Raw genomic sequence first — 17,310 nt, 5'->3', positions numbered from 1 at the left:
TTTGCAGTGTGTGTGTGCAGTGAGTGTGCAGTGAGTGTTCAGTGAGTGTGCAGTGTGTGTGTGTGTGCAGTGAGTGTTCAGTGAGTGTGCAGTGTGTGTGTGTGCAGTGAGTGTGCAGTGAGTGTTCAGTGAGTGTGCAGTGTGTGTGTGTGTGCAGTGAGTTTGCAGTGAGTGTTCAGTGAGTGTGCAGTGTGTGTGTGCAGTGAGTGTGCAGTGAGTGTTCAGTGTGTGTGCAGTGTGTGTGTGTGTGTGTGTGCAGTCAGTTTGCAGTGAGTGTGCAGTGAGGGTGCAGTGTGTGTGTGCAGTCAGTTTGCAGTGAGTTTGCAGTGAGTGTGCAGTGTGTGTGTGCAGTGAGTGTGCAGTGTGTGTGCAGTGTGTGTATGTGTGCAGTCAGTTTGCAGTGAGTGTGCAGTGAGGGTGCAGTGTGTGTGCAGTGAGTGTGCAGTGAGTGTTCAGTGAGTGTTCAGTGTGTGTGTGCAGTCAGTTTGCAGTGAGTAGTGAGTGTTCAGTGTGTGTGCATTGTATGTGCAGTGTGTGTGAAGTGAGTGTGCAGTGAGTGTGCAGTGAGTGTTCAGTGTATGTGCAGTGTGTGTGAAGTGAGTGTGCAGTGAGTGTTCAGTGTATGTGCAGTGTATGTGCAGTGTGTCTTCAGTGTGTGTGAAGTGAGTGTGCAGTGAGTGTGCATTGTGTGTTCAGTGTGTTTGCAGTGTGTGTGTGCAGTCAGTTTGCAGTGTGTGTGTGCAGTCAGTTTGCAGTGAGTTTGCAGTGAGTGTTCTGTGTGTGTGTAGTAAGTGTTCAGTGAGTGTGCAGTGAGTGTTCAGTGTGTGTGTGTAGTGAGTGTGCAGTGAGTGTTCAGTGTGTGTGCAGTGTATGTGCAGTGTGTCTTCAGTGTGTGTGAAGTGAGTGTGCAGTGAGTGTGCATTGTGTGTTCAGTGTGTTTGCAGTGTGTGTGTGTGCAGTCAGTTTGCAGTGAGTTTACAGTGAGTGTTGAGTGCGTGTGCAGTGTATGTGCAGTGTGTATTAGTGAGTGTTCAGTGTGTGTGCAGTGTATGTGCAGTGTGTCTTCAGTGTGTGTGAAGTGAGTGTGCAGTGAGTGTGCAGTCAGTGTTCAGTGTGTGTGCAGTCAGTGTTCAGTGTGTGTGCAGTGTATGTGCAGTGTGTCTTCAGTGTGTGTGAAGTAAGTGTGCAGTGAGTGTGCATTGTGTGTTCAGTGTGTTTGCAGTGTGTGTGCAGCAAGTGTGCGTGTGTGTTCAGTGAGTGTGAAATGAGTGTTCAGTGCAGTGTGTGTGCGTGCAGTATGTGTGAGTGTGTGTGCAGTGTGTTACCGGGGGGCCTCTGATGGAGCGTCCACTGGGCCCCGGAGGACCGGGAGGCCCCTGAGCTCCTGGAACACCAGCGTCCCCGACCGGACCGACTGGACCCTGCAGACACACAACATCTGTGCTCATCTACTTCTATTACAGTCTATGTCAAATGTTAGTGAGTGAGGTGGATTGTGGGTAATTCATTACCACAGGGCCGGGTTCCCCTCGATCTCCTCTTGCTCCTCTGGTACCAGAACCTCCCTGCCACACACACACACACACACACACACACACACACACACACACACACACACACACAGAGTCAGTGACTGATGTTTGAGGAGATGATGATAATGATGAAGATGATTATGATGAAGAAGGGCTTGTACCGGGGGCCCGGGGGGGCCGGGGGGGCCCTTGCTGTCCTGAGTGCAGGTACAGGCGCGCGGGAGAGATGGACACTCGGATTCCTTCCTCTGAAACGCACACACACACACAGCTCACTTACACCCATGCAATCTCTCAATGACTCGCTACTGTTCGTGCTTCGCTCAAATCATTTCCCTGAATCAATTGATCAATTCAAACGTCAGATTGAATGTTTTGTTTGTATCATTACTCAGAAATGTTCACATAAGTGTTTTTAGTTCACATTTTTAAATGCTTTGGCTTAAATACGTCAGTGTGTGAGCAGGACGATTGGCGTGATTACTGATGAGCGACTCCTGCGTGACGCACTATTCTCGTATCTCTCACGAAGCAGCGTAAGCAGAAAGCAGGAGCGACGACGGTGGAGATTGAGAGAGGAACAGGCCTGGATTTTATTATTTTGTTTTATTATGTGTGGCGGCAGTCAACTGTGAGGGACTGCGGCCTTTAATTTCGTTTTTTTGTATTTGTTTTATTTTGTTTTTAAGTTCTTTGATATTTTGCCGGTTCCCGCCTCCTTCCCATAACATCTAACCTTGTTACAGTCAGGTCAGGTAAATATTGCTGTGTGAATCTAAAATATAAATCAGAGATCCCTCAACTATTGAAATAAAAAGTGAGGTGAAATAAAATATAATATTAGATCAATACAAAATTCAAATATAAACAATAATTAGTCATGCCATTTTGGTGAATAACTAAGTGTAAGTTTTAGTACTAAAATGACTAAAACTGAAATAAATAAAAATAAATGAAAGCTAAATTGAAAAATAATTATTTAAAAATGAGTAAAAGAGATAAAAAGCACATAACAATATTATTAAAATAAACAAAAAATTAATTTATGATAAAAGCTAATTTAAAATATTAACTATTATAAAACAGTATATAAAAATATATCATATATAACACTGCCATTAAGATAACTGTAAACATGCACATATTTTATTAAATTATAGAAATATCAACTTTAAAATGAAGAAGTAAAAATACCCTTGAAATTGTATTTACTCGACAGCAAAGATGTTTGCACACACACATTCACGCACTCACACACACAGACACACACACACACACACACACACACACACACACACACACACACACACACACACACACACACACACACACACACACAAACACACACACACACACGCACTCACGCACTCACAGACACACACACAGACACACACACACACACACACACACACACACACACACACACACACACACACACACACACACACACACACACACACAAACACACACACACACACGCACTCACGCACTCACAGACACACACACACACAAACACACACACACACACGCACTCACGCACTCACAGACACACACACAGACACACACACACACACACACACACACACACATTCACGCACTCACAGACACACACACAGACACACACACAGACACGCACACACACAGACACACACACACACACACTCACACACACACACACACACACACACACACACACACACACACACGCACACACACAGACACACACACACACACACACACTCACACACACACACACACACACACACACACACACACACACACACACACACACACACACACACACACACACACACACACACACACACACACACACACTCACTCACTCACTCACTCACTCACCAGGCTGGGAAGCTCGCAGCATTTGTCCCGTCGAGCCCATGACGTGCTGCACACGATATCAAAGGACTGCAGCTGAAACTAAACACACACACAGATGTGAGACATGTTATTCTAACCATGAGCTGCATTTATGCATGACTCTCCCTTTGATCTCACACACACGGTACCGGAGCAGAGTTGTCTTTGGAGCCTCGGGATCGAACCATCCGGCCGAGCACCTCGACCCCATCAGTGCTGATGTTTCTGGCTGCGTTCACAGGCTTCTCTCCCGCTGACTTACAGTCCACCATCACCAGAGCCGAGGTCGTGCTCACTGCGATGTGCAGCTGCGCTCACACACACACACACACACACACACACACACACACACACACACACACACACACACACACACACACACACACACACACACACACACACACACACACACACAGCACTGAATTATGCTGCATTAGACAACAGGACTTTCAAGGCTGAATCTTCTTGCGCTTTGTGACTCTGACCTTATGGAAACTGCCATAGAAGAGTTTCTGGATTTCCGCCCCCTCAAATGTCACCGTCTGAAAATCGCCTTTATAATCGGTGTTGTAAAAAGTCAGAGTCTTTCCTGCATCTGTGAAGAGAAGTGAAAATTTTTATATTGATGCACCAGATCATGCATTCCCTTAGAATCGAACCCTTGACCTTGTGTTGCTGCAGGCGTGTTACTCACTGTCCAGAATGACTCCCACTAACGGCTCATTGCTGTTGTTGAGGATTTCCCACAGTGCGAAGGGCTCCGGTGGGGTTTCCGGGAGCAGCCGGAACAGAAGGGTGATGGTGTAGTCTGATGGCAGACCGTCCGGGTGGATGAACCTGGGAGAGTTTAGTCTGATTTCATTTCACAACAACATCTCCAGCTCTGTGTGTTTTCACGGTTCAGCGAGCATGAGCGTGTGTGTGAGTATGAACATGAGCATGAGCATGAGTGAGTGGCGAGCGTGAGCGTGAGCGTATGTGGCGAGCGTGAGTATGAGCGTGAATATATGAGAGTGAATATGAGAGTGAGTATGAGCGTGAGTATGAGCGTATGTGGTGAGCGTATGTGGCGAGCGTATGGGGCGAGCGTGAGTATGAGCGTGATTATGAGCGTGTGAGTATGAGCGTATGTGGCGAGCGTGAGTATGAGCGTGAGTATGAGCGTATGTGGCGAGCGTATGTGGCGAGCGTGAGTATGAGCGTATGTGGTGAGCGTATGTGGCGAGCGTATGTGGCGAGCGTGAGTATGAGCGTGAGTATGAGCGTGAGTATGAGCGTATGTGGCGAGCGTATGTGGCGAGCGTGAGTATGAGCGTATGTGGTGAGCGTATGTGGCGAGCGTATGTGGCGAGCGTGAGTATGAGCGTATGTGGTGAGCGTATGTGGCGAGCGTATGTGGCGAGCATGCGTATGAGCGTGAATATGAGAGTGAATATGAGCGTGAGTATGAGCGTGAATATAAGAGTGAGTATGAGCGTGAGTATGAACGTGTGTGGTGAGCGTATGTGGCGAGCGTATGTGGCGAGCGTGAGTATGAGCGTATGTGGTGAGCGTATGTGGCGAGCGTATATGGCGAGCGTGAGTATGAGCGTATGTGGTGAGCGTATGTGGCGAGCGTATGTGGCGAGCATGCGTATGAGCGTGAATATGAGAGTGAATATGAGCGTGAGTATGGGCGTGAATATGAGAGTGAATATGAGCGTGAGTATGAGAGTGAGAATGAGCATGTCTGTGAGCGCGAGTATGAGCGTGAGTATGAGCGTATGTGGCGAGCGTGAGTATGAGCGTGAATATATGAGAGTGAATATGAGAGTGAGTATGAGCGTATGTGCCGAGCGTGAGTATGAGCCTATGTGGTGAGCATATGTGGCAAGCGTATGTGGCGAGCGTGAGTATGATCGTGAGTATGAGCGTATGTCGCGAGCGTTTTGTGGCGAGCAAGAGTATGACTGTGTGTGGCGAGCGTGAGCGTATGTGGCGAGCGTGAGTATGAGCGTGAATATATGAGAGTGAATATGAGAGTGAGTATGAGCGTGAGTATGAGCGTATGTGGTGAGCGTATGTGGCGAGCGTATGTGGCGAGCGTGAGTATGAGCGTGAGTATGAGCGTATGTGGCGAGCGTATGTGGCGAGCGTATGTGGCGAGCGTATGTGGCGAGCGTGAGTATGAGCGTGAGTATGAGCGTATGTGGCGAGTGTGAGTATGAGCGTATGTGGCGAGTGTGAGTATGAGCGTATGTGGCGAGCGTATGTGGCGAGCGTATGTGGCGAGCGTGAGTATGAGCGTGAGTATGAGCGTATGTGGCGAGTGTGAGTATGAGCGTATGTGGCGAGTGTGAGTATGAGCGTATGTGGCGAGCGTGAGTATGAGCGTGAGTATGAGCGTATGTGGCGAGCGTATGTGGCGAGCGTGAGTATGAGCGTATGTGGTGAGCGTATGTGGCGAGCGTGAGTATGAGCGTATGTGGTGAGCGTATGTGGCGAGCGTGAGTATGAGCGTATGTGGCGAGCGTGAGTATGAGCGTATGTGGCGAGCGTATGTGGCGAGCGTATGTGGCGAGCGTGAGTATGAGCGTGAGTATGAGCGTATGTGGCGAGTGTGAGTATGAGCGTATGTGGCGAGTGTGAGTATGAGCGTATGTGGCGAGCGTGAGTATGAGCGTGAGTATGAGCGTATGTGGCGAGCGTATGTGGCGAGCGTGAGTATGAGCGTATGTGGTGAGCGTATGTGGCGAGCGTGAGTATGAGCGTATGTGGTGAGCGTATGTGGCGAGCGTATGTGGCGAGCGTATGTGGCGAGCGTATGTGGCGAGCATGCGTATGAGTGTGAATATGAGAGTGAATATGAGCGTGAGTATGAGCTTGAATATAAGAGTGAGTATGAGCGTGAGTATGAACGTGTGTGGTGAGCGTATGTGGCGAACGTATGTGGCGAGCGTGAGTATGAGAGTGAATATGAGCGTGAGTATGAGCGTGAATATAAGAGTGAATATGAGCGTGAGTATGAGCGTGAATATAAGAGTGAGTATGAGCGTGAGTATTAGCGTGAGTATGAACGTGTGTGGTGAGCGTATGTGGCGAACGTATGTGGCGAGCGTGAATATGAGAGTGAATATGAGCGTGAGTATGAGAGTGAGAATGAGCATGTCTGTGAGCGCGAGTATGAGCGTGAGTATGAGCGTATGTGGCGAGCGTATGTGGCGAGCGTGAGTATGAGCGTGAATATATGAGAGTGAATATGAGAGTGAGTATGAGCGTATGTGCCGAGCGTGAGTATGAGCCTATGTGGTGAGCATATGTGGCAAGAGTATGTGGCGAGCGTGAGTATGATCGTGAGTATGAGCGTATGTCGCGAGCGTTTTGTGGCGAGCAAGAGTATGACTGTGTGTGGCGAGCGTGAGTATGAGCGTGTGCAGCGAGCGTGAGTATGAGTGTGTGTGGCGAGCGTGAGTATGAGCGTGTGCGGCAACCGTGAGTATGAGCGTGTGTGGCGAGCGTGAGTATGAGTGTGTGTAGCGAGCGTGAGTATGAGCGTATGTGGAGAGCGTGAGTATGAGCGTGTGCGGCGAGCGTGAGTAAGAGTGTGTGTAGCGAGCGTGAGTATGAGGGTATGTGGAGAGCGTGAGTATGAGCGTGTGCAGCGAGCGTGAGTATGAGTGTGTGTGGCGAGCGTGAGTATGAGCGTGTGCGGCAACCGTGAGTATGAGCGTGTGTGGCAACCGTGAGTATGAGCGTATGTGGCGAGCGTGAGTATGAGTGTGTGTAGCGAGCGTGAGTATGAGCGTATGTGGCGAGCGTGAGTATGAGCGTGTGCGGCGAGCTTGAGTATGAGTGTGTGTGGCGAGCGTGAGTATGAGCGTGTGCGGCAACCGTGAGTATGAGCGTGTGTGGCGAGCGTGAGTATGAGTGTGTGTAGCGAGCGTGAGTATGAGCGTATGTGGAGAGCGTGAGTATGAGCGTGTGCGGCGAGCGTGAGTAAGAGTGTGTGTAGCGAGCGTGAGTATGAGGGTATGTGGAGAGCGTGAGTATGAGCGTGTGCAGCGAGCGTGAGTATGAGTGTGTGTGGCGAGCGTGAGTATGAGCGTGTGCGGCAACCGTGAGTATGAGCGTGTGTGGCAACCGTGAGTATGAGCGTATGTGGCGAGCGTGAGTATGAGTGTGTGTAGCGAGCGTGAGTATGAGCGTATGTGGCGAGCGTGAGTATGAGCGTGTGCGGCGAGCTTGAGTATGAACGTGTGCGGCGAGCGTGAGTATGAGCATGTGTGGCGAGCGTGAGTATGAGCGTATGTGGCGAGCGTGAGTATGATCGTGAGTATGAGCGTATGTCGCGAGCGTTTTGTGGCGAGCAAGAGTATGACTGTGTGTGGCGAGCGTGAGCGTATGTGGCGAGCGTGAGTATGAGCGTGAATATATGAGAGTGAATATGAGAGTGAGTATGAGCGTGAGTATGAGCGTATGTGGTGAGCGTATGTGGCGAGCGTATGTGGCGAGCGTGAGTATGAGCGTGAGTATGAGCGTATGTGGCGAGCGTATGTGGCGAGCGTATGTGGCGAGCGTATGTGGCGAGCGTGAGTATGAGCGTGAGTATGAGCGTATGTGGCGAGTGTGAGTATGAGCGTATGTGGCGAGTGTGAGTATGAGCGTATGTGGCGAGCGTATGTGGCGAGCGTATGTGGCGAGCGTGAGTATGAGCGTGAGTATGAGCGTATGTGGCGAGTGTGAGTATGAGCGTATGTGGCGAGTGTGAGTATGAGCGTATGTGGCGAGCGTGAGTATGAGCGTGAGTATGAGCGTATGTGGCGAGCGTATGTGGCGAGCGTGAGTATGAGCGTATGTGGTGAGCGTATGTGGCGAGCGTGAGTATGAGCGTATGTGGTGAGCGTATGTGGCGAGCGTGAGTATGAGCGTATGTGGCGAGCGTGAGTATGAGCGTATGTGGCGAGCGTATGTGGCGAGCGTATGTGGCGAGCGTGAGTATGAGCGTGAGTATGAGCGTATGTGGCGAGTGTGAGTATGAGCGTATGTGGCGAGTGTGAGTATGAGCGTATGTGGCGAGCGTGAGTATGAGCGTGAGTATGAGCGTATGTGGCGAGCGTATGTGGCGAGCGTGAGTATGAGCGTATGTGGTGAGCGTATGTGGCGAGCGTGAGTATGAGCGTATGTGGTGAGCGTATGTGGCGAGCGTATGTGGCGAGCGTATGTGGCGAGCGTATGTGGCGAGCATGCGTATGAGTGTGAATATGAGAGTGAATATGAGCGTGAGTATGAGCTTGAATATAAGAGTGAGTATGAGCGTGAGTATGAACGTGTGTGGTGAGCGTATGTGGCGAACGTATGTGGCGAGCGTGAGTATGAGAGTGAATATGAGCGTGAGTATGAGCGTGAATATAAGAGTGAATATGAGCGTGAGTATGAGCGTGAATATAAGAGTGAGTATGAGCGTGAGTATTAGCGTGAGTATGAACGTGTGTGGTGAGCGTATGTGGCGAACGTATGTGGCGAGCGTGAATATGAGAGTGAATATGAGCGTGAGTATGAGAGTGAGAATGAGCATGTCTGTGAGCGCGAGTATGAGCGTGAGTATGAGCGTATGTGGCGAGCGTATGTGGCGAGCGTGAGTATGAGCGTGAATATATGAGAGTGAATATGAGAGTGAGTATGAGCGTATGTGCCGAGCGTGAGTATGAGCCTATGTGGTGAGCATATGTGGCAAGAGTATGTGGCGAGCGTGAGTATGATCGTGAGTATGAGCGTATGTCGCGAGCGTTTTGTGGCGAGCAAGAGTATGACTGTGTGTGGCGAGCGTGAGTATGAGCGTGTGCAGCGAGCGTGAGTATGAGTGTGTGTGGCGAGCGTGAGTATGAGCGTGTGCGGCAACCGTGAGTATGAGCGTGTGTGGCGAGCGTGAGTATGAGTGTGTGTAGCGAGCGTGAGTATGAGCGTATGTGGAGAGCGTGAGTATGAGCGTGTGCGGCGAGCGTGAGTAAGAGTGTGTGTAGCGAGCGTGAGTATGAGGGTATGTGGAGAGCGTGAGTATGAGCGTGTGCAGCGAGCGTGAGTATGAGTGTGTGTGGCGAGCGTGAGTATGAGCGTGTGCGGCAACCGTGAGTATGAGCGTGTGTGGCAACCGTGAGTATGAGCGTATGTGGCGAGCGTGAGTATGAGTGTGTGTAGCGAGCGTGAGTATGAGCGTATGTGGCGAGCGTGAGTATGAGCGTGTGCGGCGAGCTTGAGTATGAGTGTGTGTGGCGAGCGTGAGTATGAGCGTGTGCGGCAACCGTGAGTATGAGCGTGTGTGGCGAGCGTGAGTATGAGTGTGTGTAGCGAGCGTGAGTATGAGCGTATGTGGAGAGCGTGAGTATGAGCGTGTGCGGCGAGCGTGAGTAAGAGTGTGTGTAGCGAGCGTGAGTATGAGGGTATGTGGAGAGCGTGAGTATGAGCGTGTGCAGCGAGCGTGAGTATGAGTGTGTGTGGCGAGCGTGAGTATGAGCGTGTGCGGCAACCGTGAGTATGAGCGTGTGTGGCAACCGTGAGTATGAGCGTATGTGGCGAGCGTGAGTATGAGTGTGTGTAGCGAGCGTGAGTATGAGCGTATGTGGCGAGCGTGAGTATGAGCGTGTGCGGCGAGCTTGAGTATGAACGTGTGCGGCGAGCGTGAGTATGAGCATGTGTGGCGAGCGTGAGTATGAGCGTGTGTGGTGAGCGTGAGTATGAGTGTGTGTGGCGAGCGTGAGTATGAGCATGTGTGGCGAGCGTGAGTATGAGCATGTGTGGCGAGCGTGAGTATGAGCATGTGTGGCGAGCGTGAGTATGAGTGTGTGTGGCGAGCTTGAGTATGAGTGTGTGTGGCGAGCGTGAGTATGAGCGTGTGTGGCGAGCTTGAGTATGAGTGTGTGTGGCGAGCGTGAGTATGAGCTTGAGTATGAGTGTGTGTGGCGAGCGTGAGTATGAGCTTGAGTATGAGCGTGTGTGGCGAGTGTGAGTATGAGCGTGTGTGGCGAGCGTGAGTATGAGCGTATGTGGCGAGCGTGAGTATGAGCGTGTGTGGCGAGCGTGAGTATGAGCGTGTGTGGCGAGCTTGAGTATGAGTGTGTGTGGCGAGCGTGAGTATGAGCTTGAGTATGAGTGTGTGTGGCGAGCGTGAGTATGAGCTTGAGTATGAGCGTGTGTGGCGAGTGTGAGTATGAGCGTATGTGGCGAGCGTGAGTATGAGTGTGTGTGGCGAGCTTGAGTATGTGTGTGTGGCGAGCGTGAGTATGAGCGTGTGCGGCGAGCGTGAGTATGAGCGTGTGTGGCGAGCGTGAGTATGAGCGTGTGTGGCGAGCTTGAGTATGAGTGTGTGTGGCGAGCTTGAGTATGAGTGTGTGTGTGGCGAGCGTGAGTATGAGCGTGTGTGGCGAGCTTGAGTATGAGTGTGTGTGGCGAGCGTGAGTATGAGCTTGAGTATGAGCGTGTGTGGCGAGCGTGAGTATGAGCGTGTGCGGCGAGCGTGAGTATGAGCGTGTGTGGCGAGCGTGAGTATGAGCGTATGTGGCGAGCGTGAGTATGAGCGTATGTGGCGAGCTTGAGTATGTGTGTGTGGCGAGCGTGAGTATGAGCGTGTGCGGCGAGCGTGAGTATGAGCGTGTGTGGCGAGCTTGAGGATGAGTGTGTGTGGCGAGCGTGAGTATGAGTGTGAGTATGGATGTGTGTGGCGAGCTTGAGTATGAGTGTGTGTGGCGAGCGTGAGTATGAGCGTGTGTGGCGAGCGTGAGTATGAGCGTATGTGGCGAGTGTGAGTATGAGCGTATGTGGCGAGTGTGGGTATGAGCGTATGTGGCGAGTGTGAGTATGAGTGTATGTGGCGAGCGTGAGTATGAGCGTATGTGGCGAGTGTGAGTATGAGCGTATGTGGCGAGTGTGAGTATGAGCGTATGTGGCGAGCGTGAGTATGAGCGTATGTGGCGAGTGTGAGTATGAGCGTATGTGGCGAGTGTGGGTATGAGCGTGAGTATGAGAGTATGTGGCGAGTGTGAGTATGAGCGTATGTGGCGAGTGTGAGTATGAGCGTATGTGGCGAGTGTGAGTATGAGCGTATGTGGCGAGTGTGAGTATGAGTGTATGTGGCGAGCGTGAGTATGAGCGTATGTGGCGAGTGTGAGTATGAGCGTATGTGGCGAGTGTGAGTATGAGCGTATGTGGCGAGCGTGAGTATGAGCGTATGTGGCGAGTGTGAGTATGAGCGTATGTGGCGAGTGCGGGTATGAGCGTGAGTATGAGAGTATGTGGCGAGTGTGAGTATGAGCGTAAGTGTGAGCGTATGTGGCGAGTGTGAGTATGAACATATGTGGCGAGTGTGAGTATGAGCGTATGTGGCGAGTGTGAGTCGAGTGTGAGTATGAGCGTATGTGGCGAGTGTGAGTATGAGCGTATGTGGCGAGTGTGAGTATGAGCGTGAGTATGAGTGTATGTGGCAAGCGTGAGTATGAGTGTATGTGGCGAGTGTGAGTATGCGCGTATGTGGCGAGTGTGAGTATGAGCGTATGTGGCGAGTGTGAGTATGAGCGTGAGTATGTGTATGTGGCGAGTGTGAGTATGAGTGTATGTGGCGAGTGTGAGTATGAGCGTGAGTATGAGTGTGTGTGGCGAGCGTGAGTATGAGTGTGTGTGGCGAGCGTGAGTATGAGTGTATGTGGCGAGTGTGAGTATGAGCGTATGTGGCGAGTGTGAGTATGAGCGTGAGTATGAGTGTGTGTGGCGAGCGTGAGTATGAGCGTGTGTGGCGAGCGTGAGTATGAGTGCGTGTGGCGAGCCTCAGTATGAGCGTATGTGGCGAGTGTGAGTATGAGCGTATGTGCCGAGTGTGAGTATGAGCGTATGTGGCGAGCGTGAGTATGAGCGTATGTGGCGAGCGTGAGTATGAGCGTATGTGGCGAGCGTGAGTATGAGTGTGTGTGGCAAGCGTGAGTATGAGCGTATGTGGGGAGCTTGAGTATGAGCGTATGTGGCGAGTGTGAGTATGAGCGTATGTGGCGAGTGTGAGTATGAGCGTATGTGGCGAGCGTGAGTATGAGCGTATGTGGCGAGCGTGAGTATGAGTGTGTGTGGCAAGCGTGAGTATGAGCGTATGTGGGGAGCTTGAGTATGAGCGTATGTGGCGAGTGTGAGTATGAGCGTATGTGGCGAGTGTGAGTATGAGTGTATGTGGCAAGCGTGAGTATGAGCGTATGTGGCAAGCGTGAGTATGAGCGTATGTGGCAAGCGTGAGTATGAGCGTATGTGGGGAGTGTGAGTATGAGCGTATGTGGCGAGTGTGAGTATGAGTGTATGTGGCAAGCGTGAGTATGAGCGTATGTGGGGAGTGTGAGTATGAGCGTATGTGGCGAGTGTGAGTATGAGTGTATGTGGCGAGTGTGAGTATGAGTGTATGTGGCAAGCGTGAGTATGAGCGTATGTGGGGAGTGTGAGTATGAGCGTATGTGGCGAGTGTGAGTATGAGTGTATGTGGCAAGCGTGAGTATGAGCGTATGTGGCAAGCGTGAGTATGAGCGTATGTGGGGAGTGTGAGTATGAGCGTATGTGGCGAGTGTGAGTATGAGTGTATGTGGCAAGCGTGAGTATGAGCGTATGTGGGGAGTGTGAGTATGAGCGTATGTGGCGAGTGTGAGTATGAGTGTATGTGGCAAGCGTGAGTATGAGCGTATGTGGCAAGCGTGAGTATGAGCGTATGTGGCGAGTGTGAGAATGAGCATATGTGGCGAGTGTGAGTATGAGTGTATGTGGCAAGCGTGAGTATGAGCGTATGTGGCAAGCGTGAGTATGAGCGTATGTGGGGAGTGTGAGTATGAGCGTATGTGGCGAGTGTGAGTATGAGTGTATGTGGCAAGCGTGAGTATGAGCGTATGTGGCGAGTGTGAGTATGAGCGTATGTGGCGAGCGTGAGTATGAGTGCATGTGGCGAGCGTGAGTATGAGCGTATGTGGCGAGTGTGAGTATGAGCGTATGTGGCGAGTGTGAGTATGAGTGTATGTGGCAAGCGTGAGTATGAGCGTATGTGGGGAGTGTGAGTATGAGTGTATGTGGGGAGTGTGAGTATGAGCGTATGTGGCGAGTGTGAGTATGAGCGTGTGTGGCGAGCGTGAGTATGAGCGTGTGTGGCGAGCTTGAGTATGAGTGTGTGTGGCGAGCGTGAGTATGAGCTTGAGTATGAGTGTGTGTGGCGAGCGTGAGTATGAGCTTGAGTATGAGCGTGTGTGGCGAGTGTGAGTATGAGCGTATGTGGCGAGCGTGAGTATGAGTGTGTGTGGCGAGCTTGAGTATGTGTGTGTGGCGAGCGTGAGTATGAGCGTGTGCGGCGAGCGTGAGTATGAGCGTGTGTGGCGAGCGTGAGTATGAGCGTGTGTGGCGAGCTTGAGTATGAGTGTGTGTGGCGAGCTTGAGTATGAGTGTGTGTGGCGAGCGTGAGTATGAGCGTGTGTGGCGAGCTTGAGTATGAGTGTGTGTGGCGAGCGTGAGTATGAGCTTGAGTATGAGCGTGTGTGGCGAGCGTGAGTATGAGCGTGTGCGGCGAGCGTGAGTATGAGCGTGTGTGGCGAGCGTGAGTATGAGCGTATGTGGCGAGCGTGAGTATGAGCGTATGTGGCGAGCTTGAGTATGTGTGTGTGGCGAGCGTGAGTATGAGCGTGTGCGGCGAGCGTGAGTATGAGCGTGTGTTGCGAGCTTGAGGATGAGTGTGTGTGGCGAGCGTGAGTATGAGTGTGAGTATGGATGTGTGTGGCGAGCTTGAGTATGAGTGTGTGTGGCGAGCGTGAGTATGAGCGTGTGTGGCGAGCGTGAGTATGAGCGTATGTGGCGAGTGTGAGTATGAGCGTATGTGGCGAGTGTGAGTATGAGCGTATGTGGCGAGTGTGAGTATGAGCGTATGTGGCGAGTGTGGGTATGAGCGTATGTGGCGAGTGTGAGTATGAGTGTATGTGGCGAGCGTGAGTATGAGCGTATGTGGCGAGTGTGAGTATGAGCGTATGTGGCGAGTGTGAGTATGAGCGTATGTGGCGAGCGTGAGTATGAGCGTATGTGGCGAGTGTGAGTATGAGCGTATGTGGCGAGTGTGGGTATGAGCGTGAGTATGAGAGTATGTGGCGAGTGTGAGTATGAGCGTATGTGGCGAGTGTGAGTATGAGCGTATGTGGCGAGTGTGAGTATGAGCGTATGTGGCGAGTGTGAGTATGAGTGTATGTGGCGAGCGTGAGTATGAGCGTATGTGGCGAGTGTGAGTATGAGCGTATGTGGCGAGTGTGAGTATGAGCGTATGTGGCGAGCGTGAGTATGAGCGTATGTGGCGAGTGTGAGTATGAGCGTATGTGGCGAGTGCGGGTATGAGCGTGAGTATGAGAGTATGTGGCGAGTGTGAGTATGAGCGTAAGTGTGAGCGTATGTGGCGAGTGTGAGTATGAACATATGTGGCGAGTGTGAGTATGAGCGTATGTGGCGAGTGTGAGTCGAGTGTGAGTATGAGCCTATGTGGCGAGTGTGAGTATGAGCGTATGTGGCGAGTGTGAGTATGAGCGTGAGTATGAGTGTATGTGGCAAGCGTGAGTATGAGTGTATGTGGCGAGTGTGAGTATGCGCGTATGTGGCGAGTGTGAGTATGAGCATATGTGGCGAGTGTGAGTATGAGCTTGAGTATGTGTATGTGGCGAGTGTGAGTATGAGTGTATGTGGCGAGTGTGAGTATGAGCGTGAGTATGAGTGTGTGTGGCGAGCGTGAGTATGAGTGTGTGTGGCGAGCGTGAGTATGAGTGTATGTGGCGAGTGTGAGTATGAGCGTATGTGGCGAGTGTGAGTATGAGCGTGAGTATGAGTGTGTGTGGCGAGCGTGAGTATGAGCGTGTGTGGCGAGCGTGAGTATGAGTGCGTGTGGCGAGCCTCAGTATGAGCGTATGTGGCGAGTGTGAGTATGAGCGTATGTGCCGAGTGTGAGTATGAGCGTATGTGGCGAGCGTGAGTATGAGCGTATGTGGCGAGCGTGAGTATGAGCGTATGTGGCGAGCGTGAGTATGAGTGTGTGTGGCAAGCGTGAGTATGAGCGTATGTGGGGAGCTTGAGTATGAGCGTATGTGGCGAGTGTGAGTATGAGCGTATGTGGCGAGTGTGAGTATGAGCGTATGTGGCGAGCGTGAGTATGAGCGTATGTGGCGAGCGTGAGTATGAGCGTGAGTATGAGTGTGTGTGGCAAGCGTGAGTATGAGCGTATGTGGGGAGCTTGAGTATGAGCGTATGTGGCGAGTGTGAGTATGAGCGTATGTGGCGAGTGTGAGTATGAGTGTATGTGGCAAGCGTGAGTATGAGCGTATGTGGCAAGCGTGAGTATGAGCGTATGTGGCAAGCGTGAGTATGAGCGTATGTGGGGAGTGTGAGTATGAGCGTATGTGGCGAGTGTGAGTATGAGTGTATGTGGCAAGCGTGAGTATGAGCGTATGTGGGGAGTGTGAGTATGAGCGTATGTGGCGAGTGTGAGTATGAGTGTATGTGGCGAGTGTGAGTATGAGTGTATGTGGCAAGCGTGAGTATGAGCGTATGTGGGGAGTGTGAGTATGAGCGTATGTGGCGAGTGTGAGTATGAGTGTATGTGGCAAGCGTGAGTATGAGCGTATGTGGCAAGCGTGAGTATGAGCGTATGTGGGGAGTGTGAGTATGAGCGTATGTGGCGAGTGTGAGTATGAGTGTATGTGGCAAGCGTGAGTATGAGCGTATGTGGGGAGTGTGAGTATGAGCGTATGTGGCGAGTGTGAGTATGAGTGTATGTGGCAAGCGTGAGTATGAGCGTATGTGGCAAGCGTGAGTATGAGCGTATGTGGCGAGTGTGAGAATGAGCATATGTGGCGAGTGTGAGTATGAGTGTATGTGGCAAGCGTGAGTATGAGCGTATGTGGCAAGCGTGAGTATGAGCGTATGTGGGGAGTGTGAGTATGAGCGTATGTGGCGAGTGTGAGTATGAGTGTATGTGGCAAGCGTGAGTATGAGCGTATGTGGCGAGTGTGAGTATGAGCGTATGTGGCGAGCGTGAGTATGAGTGCATGTGGCGAGCGTGAGTATGAGCGTATGTGGCGAGTGTGAGTATGAGCGTATGTGGCGAGTGTGAGTATGAGTGTATGTGGCAAGCGTGAGTATGAGCGTATGTGGGGAGTGTGAGTATGAGTGTATGTGGGGAGTGTGAGTATGAGCGTATGTGGCGAGTGTGAGTATGAGCGTATGTGGCGAGTGTGAGTATGAGCGTATGTGGCGAGTGTGAGTATGAGCGTATGTGGCGAGTGTGAGTATGAGCGTATGTGGCGAGTGTGAGTATGAGCGTATGTGGCAAGCGTGAGGATGAGCGTATGTGGCAAGCGTGAGTATGAGCGTATGTGGGGAGTGTGAGTATGAGCGTATGTGGCGAGTGTGAGTATGAGCGTATGTGGCGAGTGTGAGTATGAGCGTATGTGGCAAGCGTGAGGATGAGCGTATGTGGCAAGCGTGAGTATGAGCGTATGTGGCGAGTGTGAGTATGAGCGTATGTGGCAAGCGTGAGTATGAGCGTATGTGGGGAGTGTGAGTATGAGTGTATGTGGCGAGAATGAGTATGAGTGCGTGTGGCGAGCGTGAGTATGAGCGTATGTGGCGAGTGTGAGTATGAACGTATGTGGCGAGTGTGAGTATGAGTGTGAGTATGAGCGTATGTGGCGAGTGTGAGTATGAGCGTATGTGGCGAGCGTGAGTATGAGCGTAAGTATGAGCGTATGTGGCGAGCGTGAGTATGAGCGTATGTGGCGAGTGTGAGTATGAGCGTAAGTATGAGCGTATGTGGCGAGCGTGAGTATGAGCGTATGTGGCGAGCGTGAGTATGAGCGTGAGTATGAGCGTATGTGGCAAGCGTGAGTATGAG

At 51.5% G+C, this 17,310-nt stretch overlaps 1 protein-coding gene across 2 annotated transcripts in view; it reads right to left on the bottom strand.

Annotated features, from left to right (window-relative positions):
• The window catches only part of LOC143706024 (collagen alpha-1(XIV) chain-like), a 74,883-nt gene that overhangs the window by 15,662 nt on the left and 41,911 nt on the right, over nt 1-17,310 (bottom strand). For both annotated transcript variants that reach the window (XM_077197561.1, XM_077197562.1), the window contains exons 19-25: nt 4,105-4,247; nt 3,896-4,005; nt 3,560-3,718; nt 3,393-3,470; nt 1,694-1,780; nt 1,512-1,565; nt 1,326-1,421 (exon numbers count right to left, since the gene is read on the bottom strand). In XM_077197561.1, the coding sequence (XP_077053676.1) occupies nt 1,326-1,421; nt 1,512-1,565; nt 1,694-1,780; nt 3,393-3,470; nt 3,560-3,718; nt 3,896-4,005; nt 4,105-4,247 (727 nt within the window). The remainder of the gene's footprint in view (nt 1-1,325; nt 1,422-1,511; nt 1,566-1,693; nt 1,781-3,392; nt 3,471-3,559; nt 3,719-3,895; nt 4,006-4,104; nt 4,248-17,310) is intronic.

The sequence above is a fragment of the Siphateles boraxobius genome, unplaced genomic scaffold (genome assembly GCF_051911475.1).
Source record: "Siphateles boraxobius isolate OS27281-9 unplaced genomic scaffold, OSU_SipBor_1 4, whole genome shotgun sequence".
NCBI lineage: Eukaryota > Metazoa > Chordata > Actinopteri > Cypriniformes > Leuciscidae > Siphateles > Siphateles boraxobius.
The sequence above is the reverse complement of the archived record's forward strand: the minus strand, read 5'-3'. Positions and strand labels throughout refer to the sequence as shown.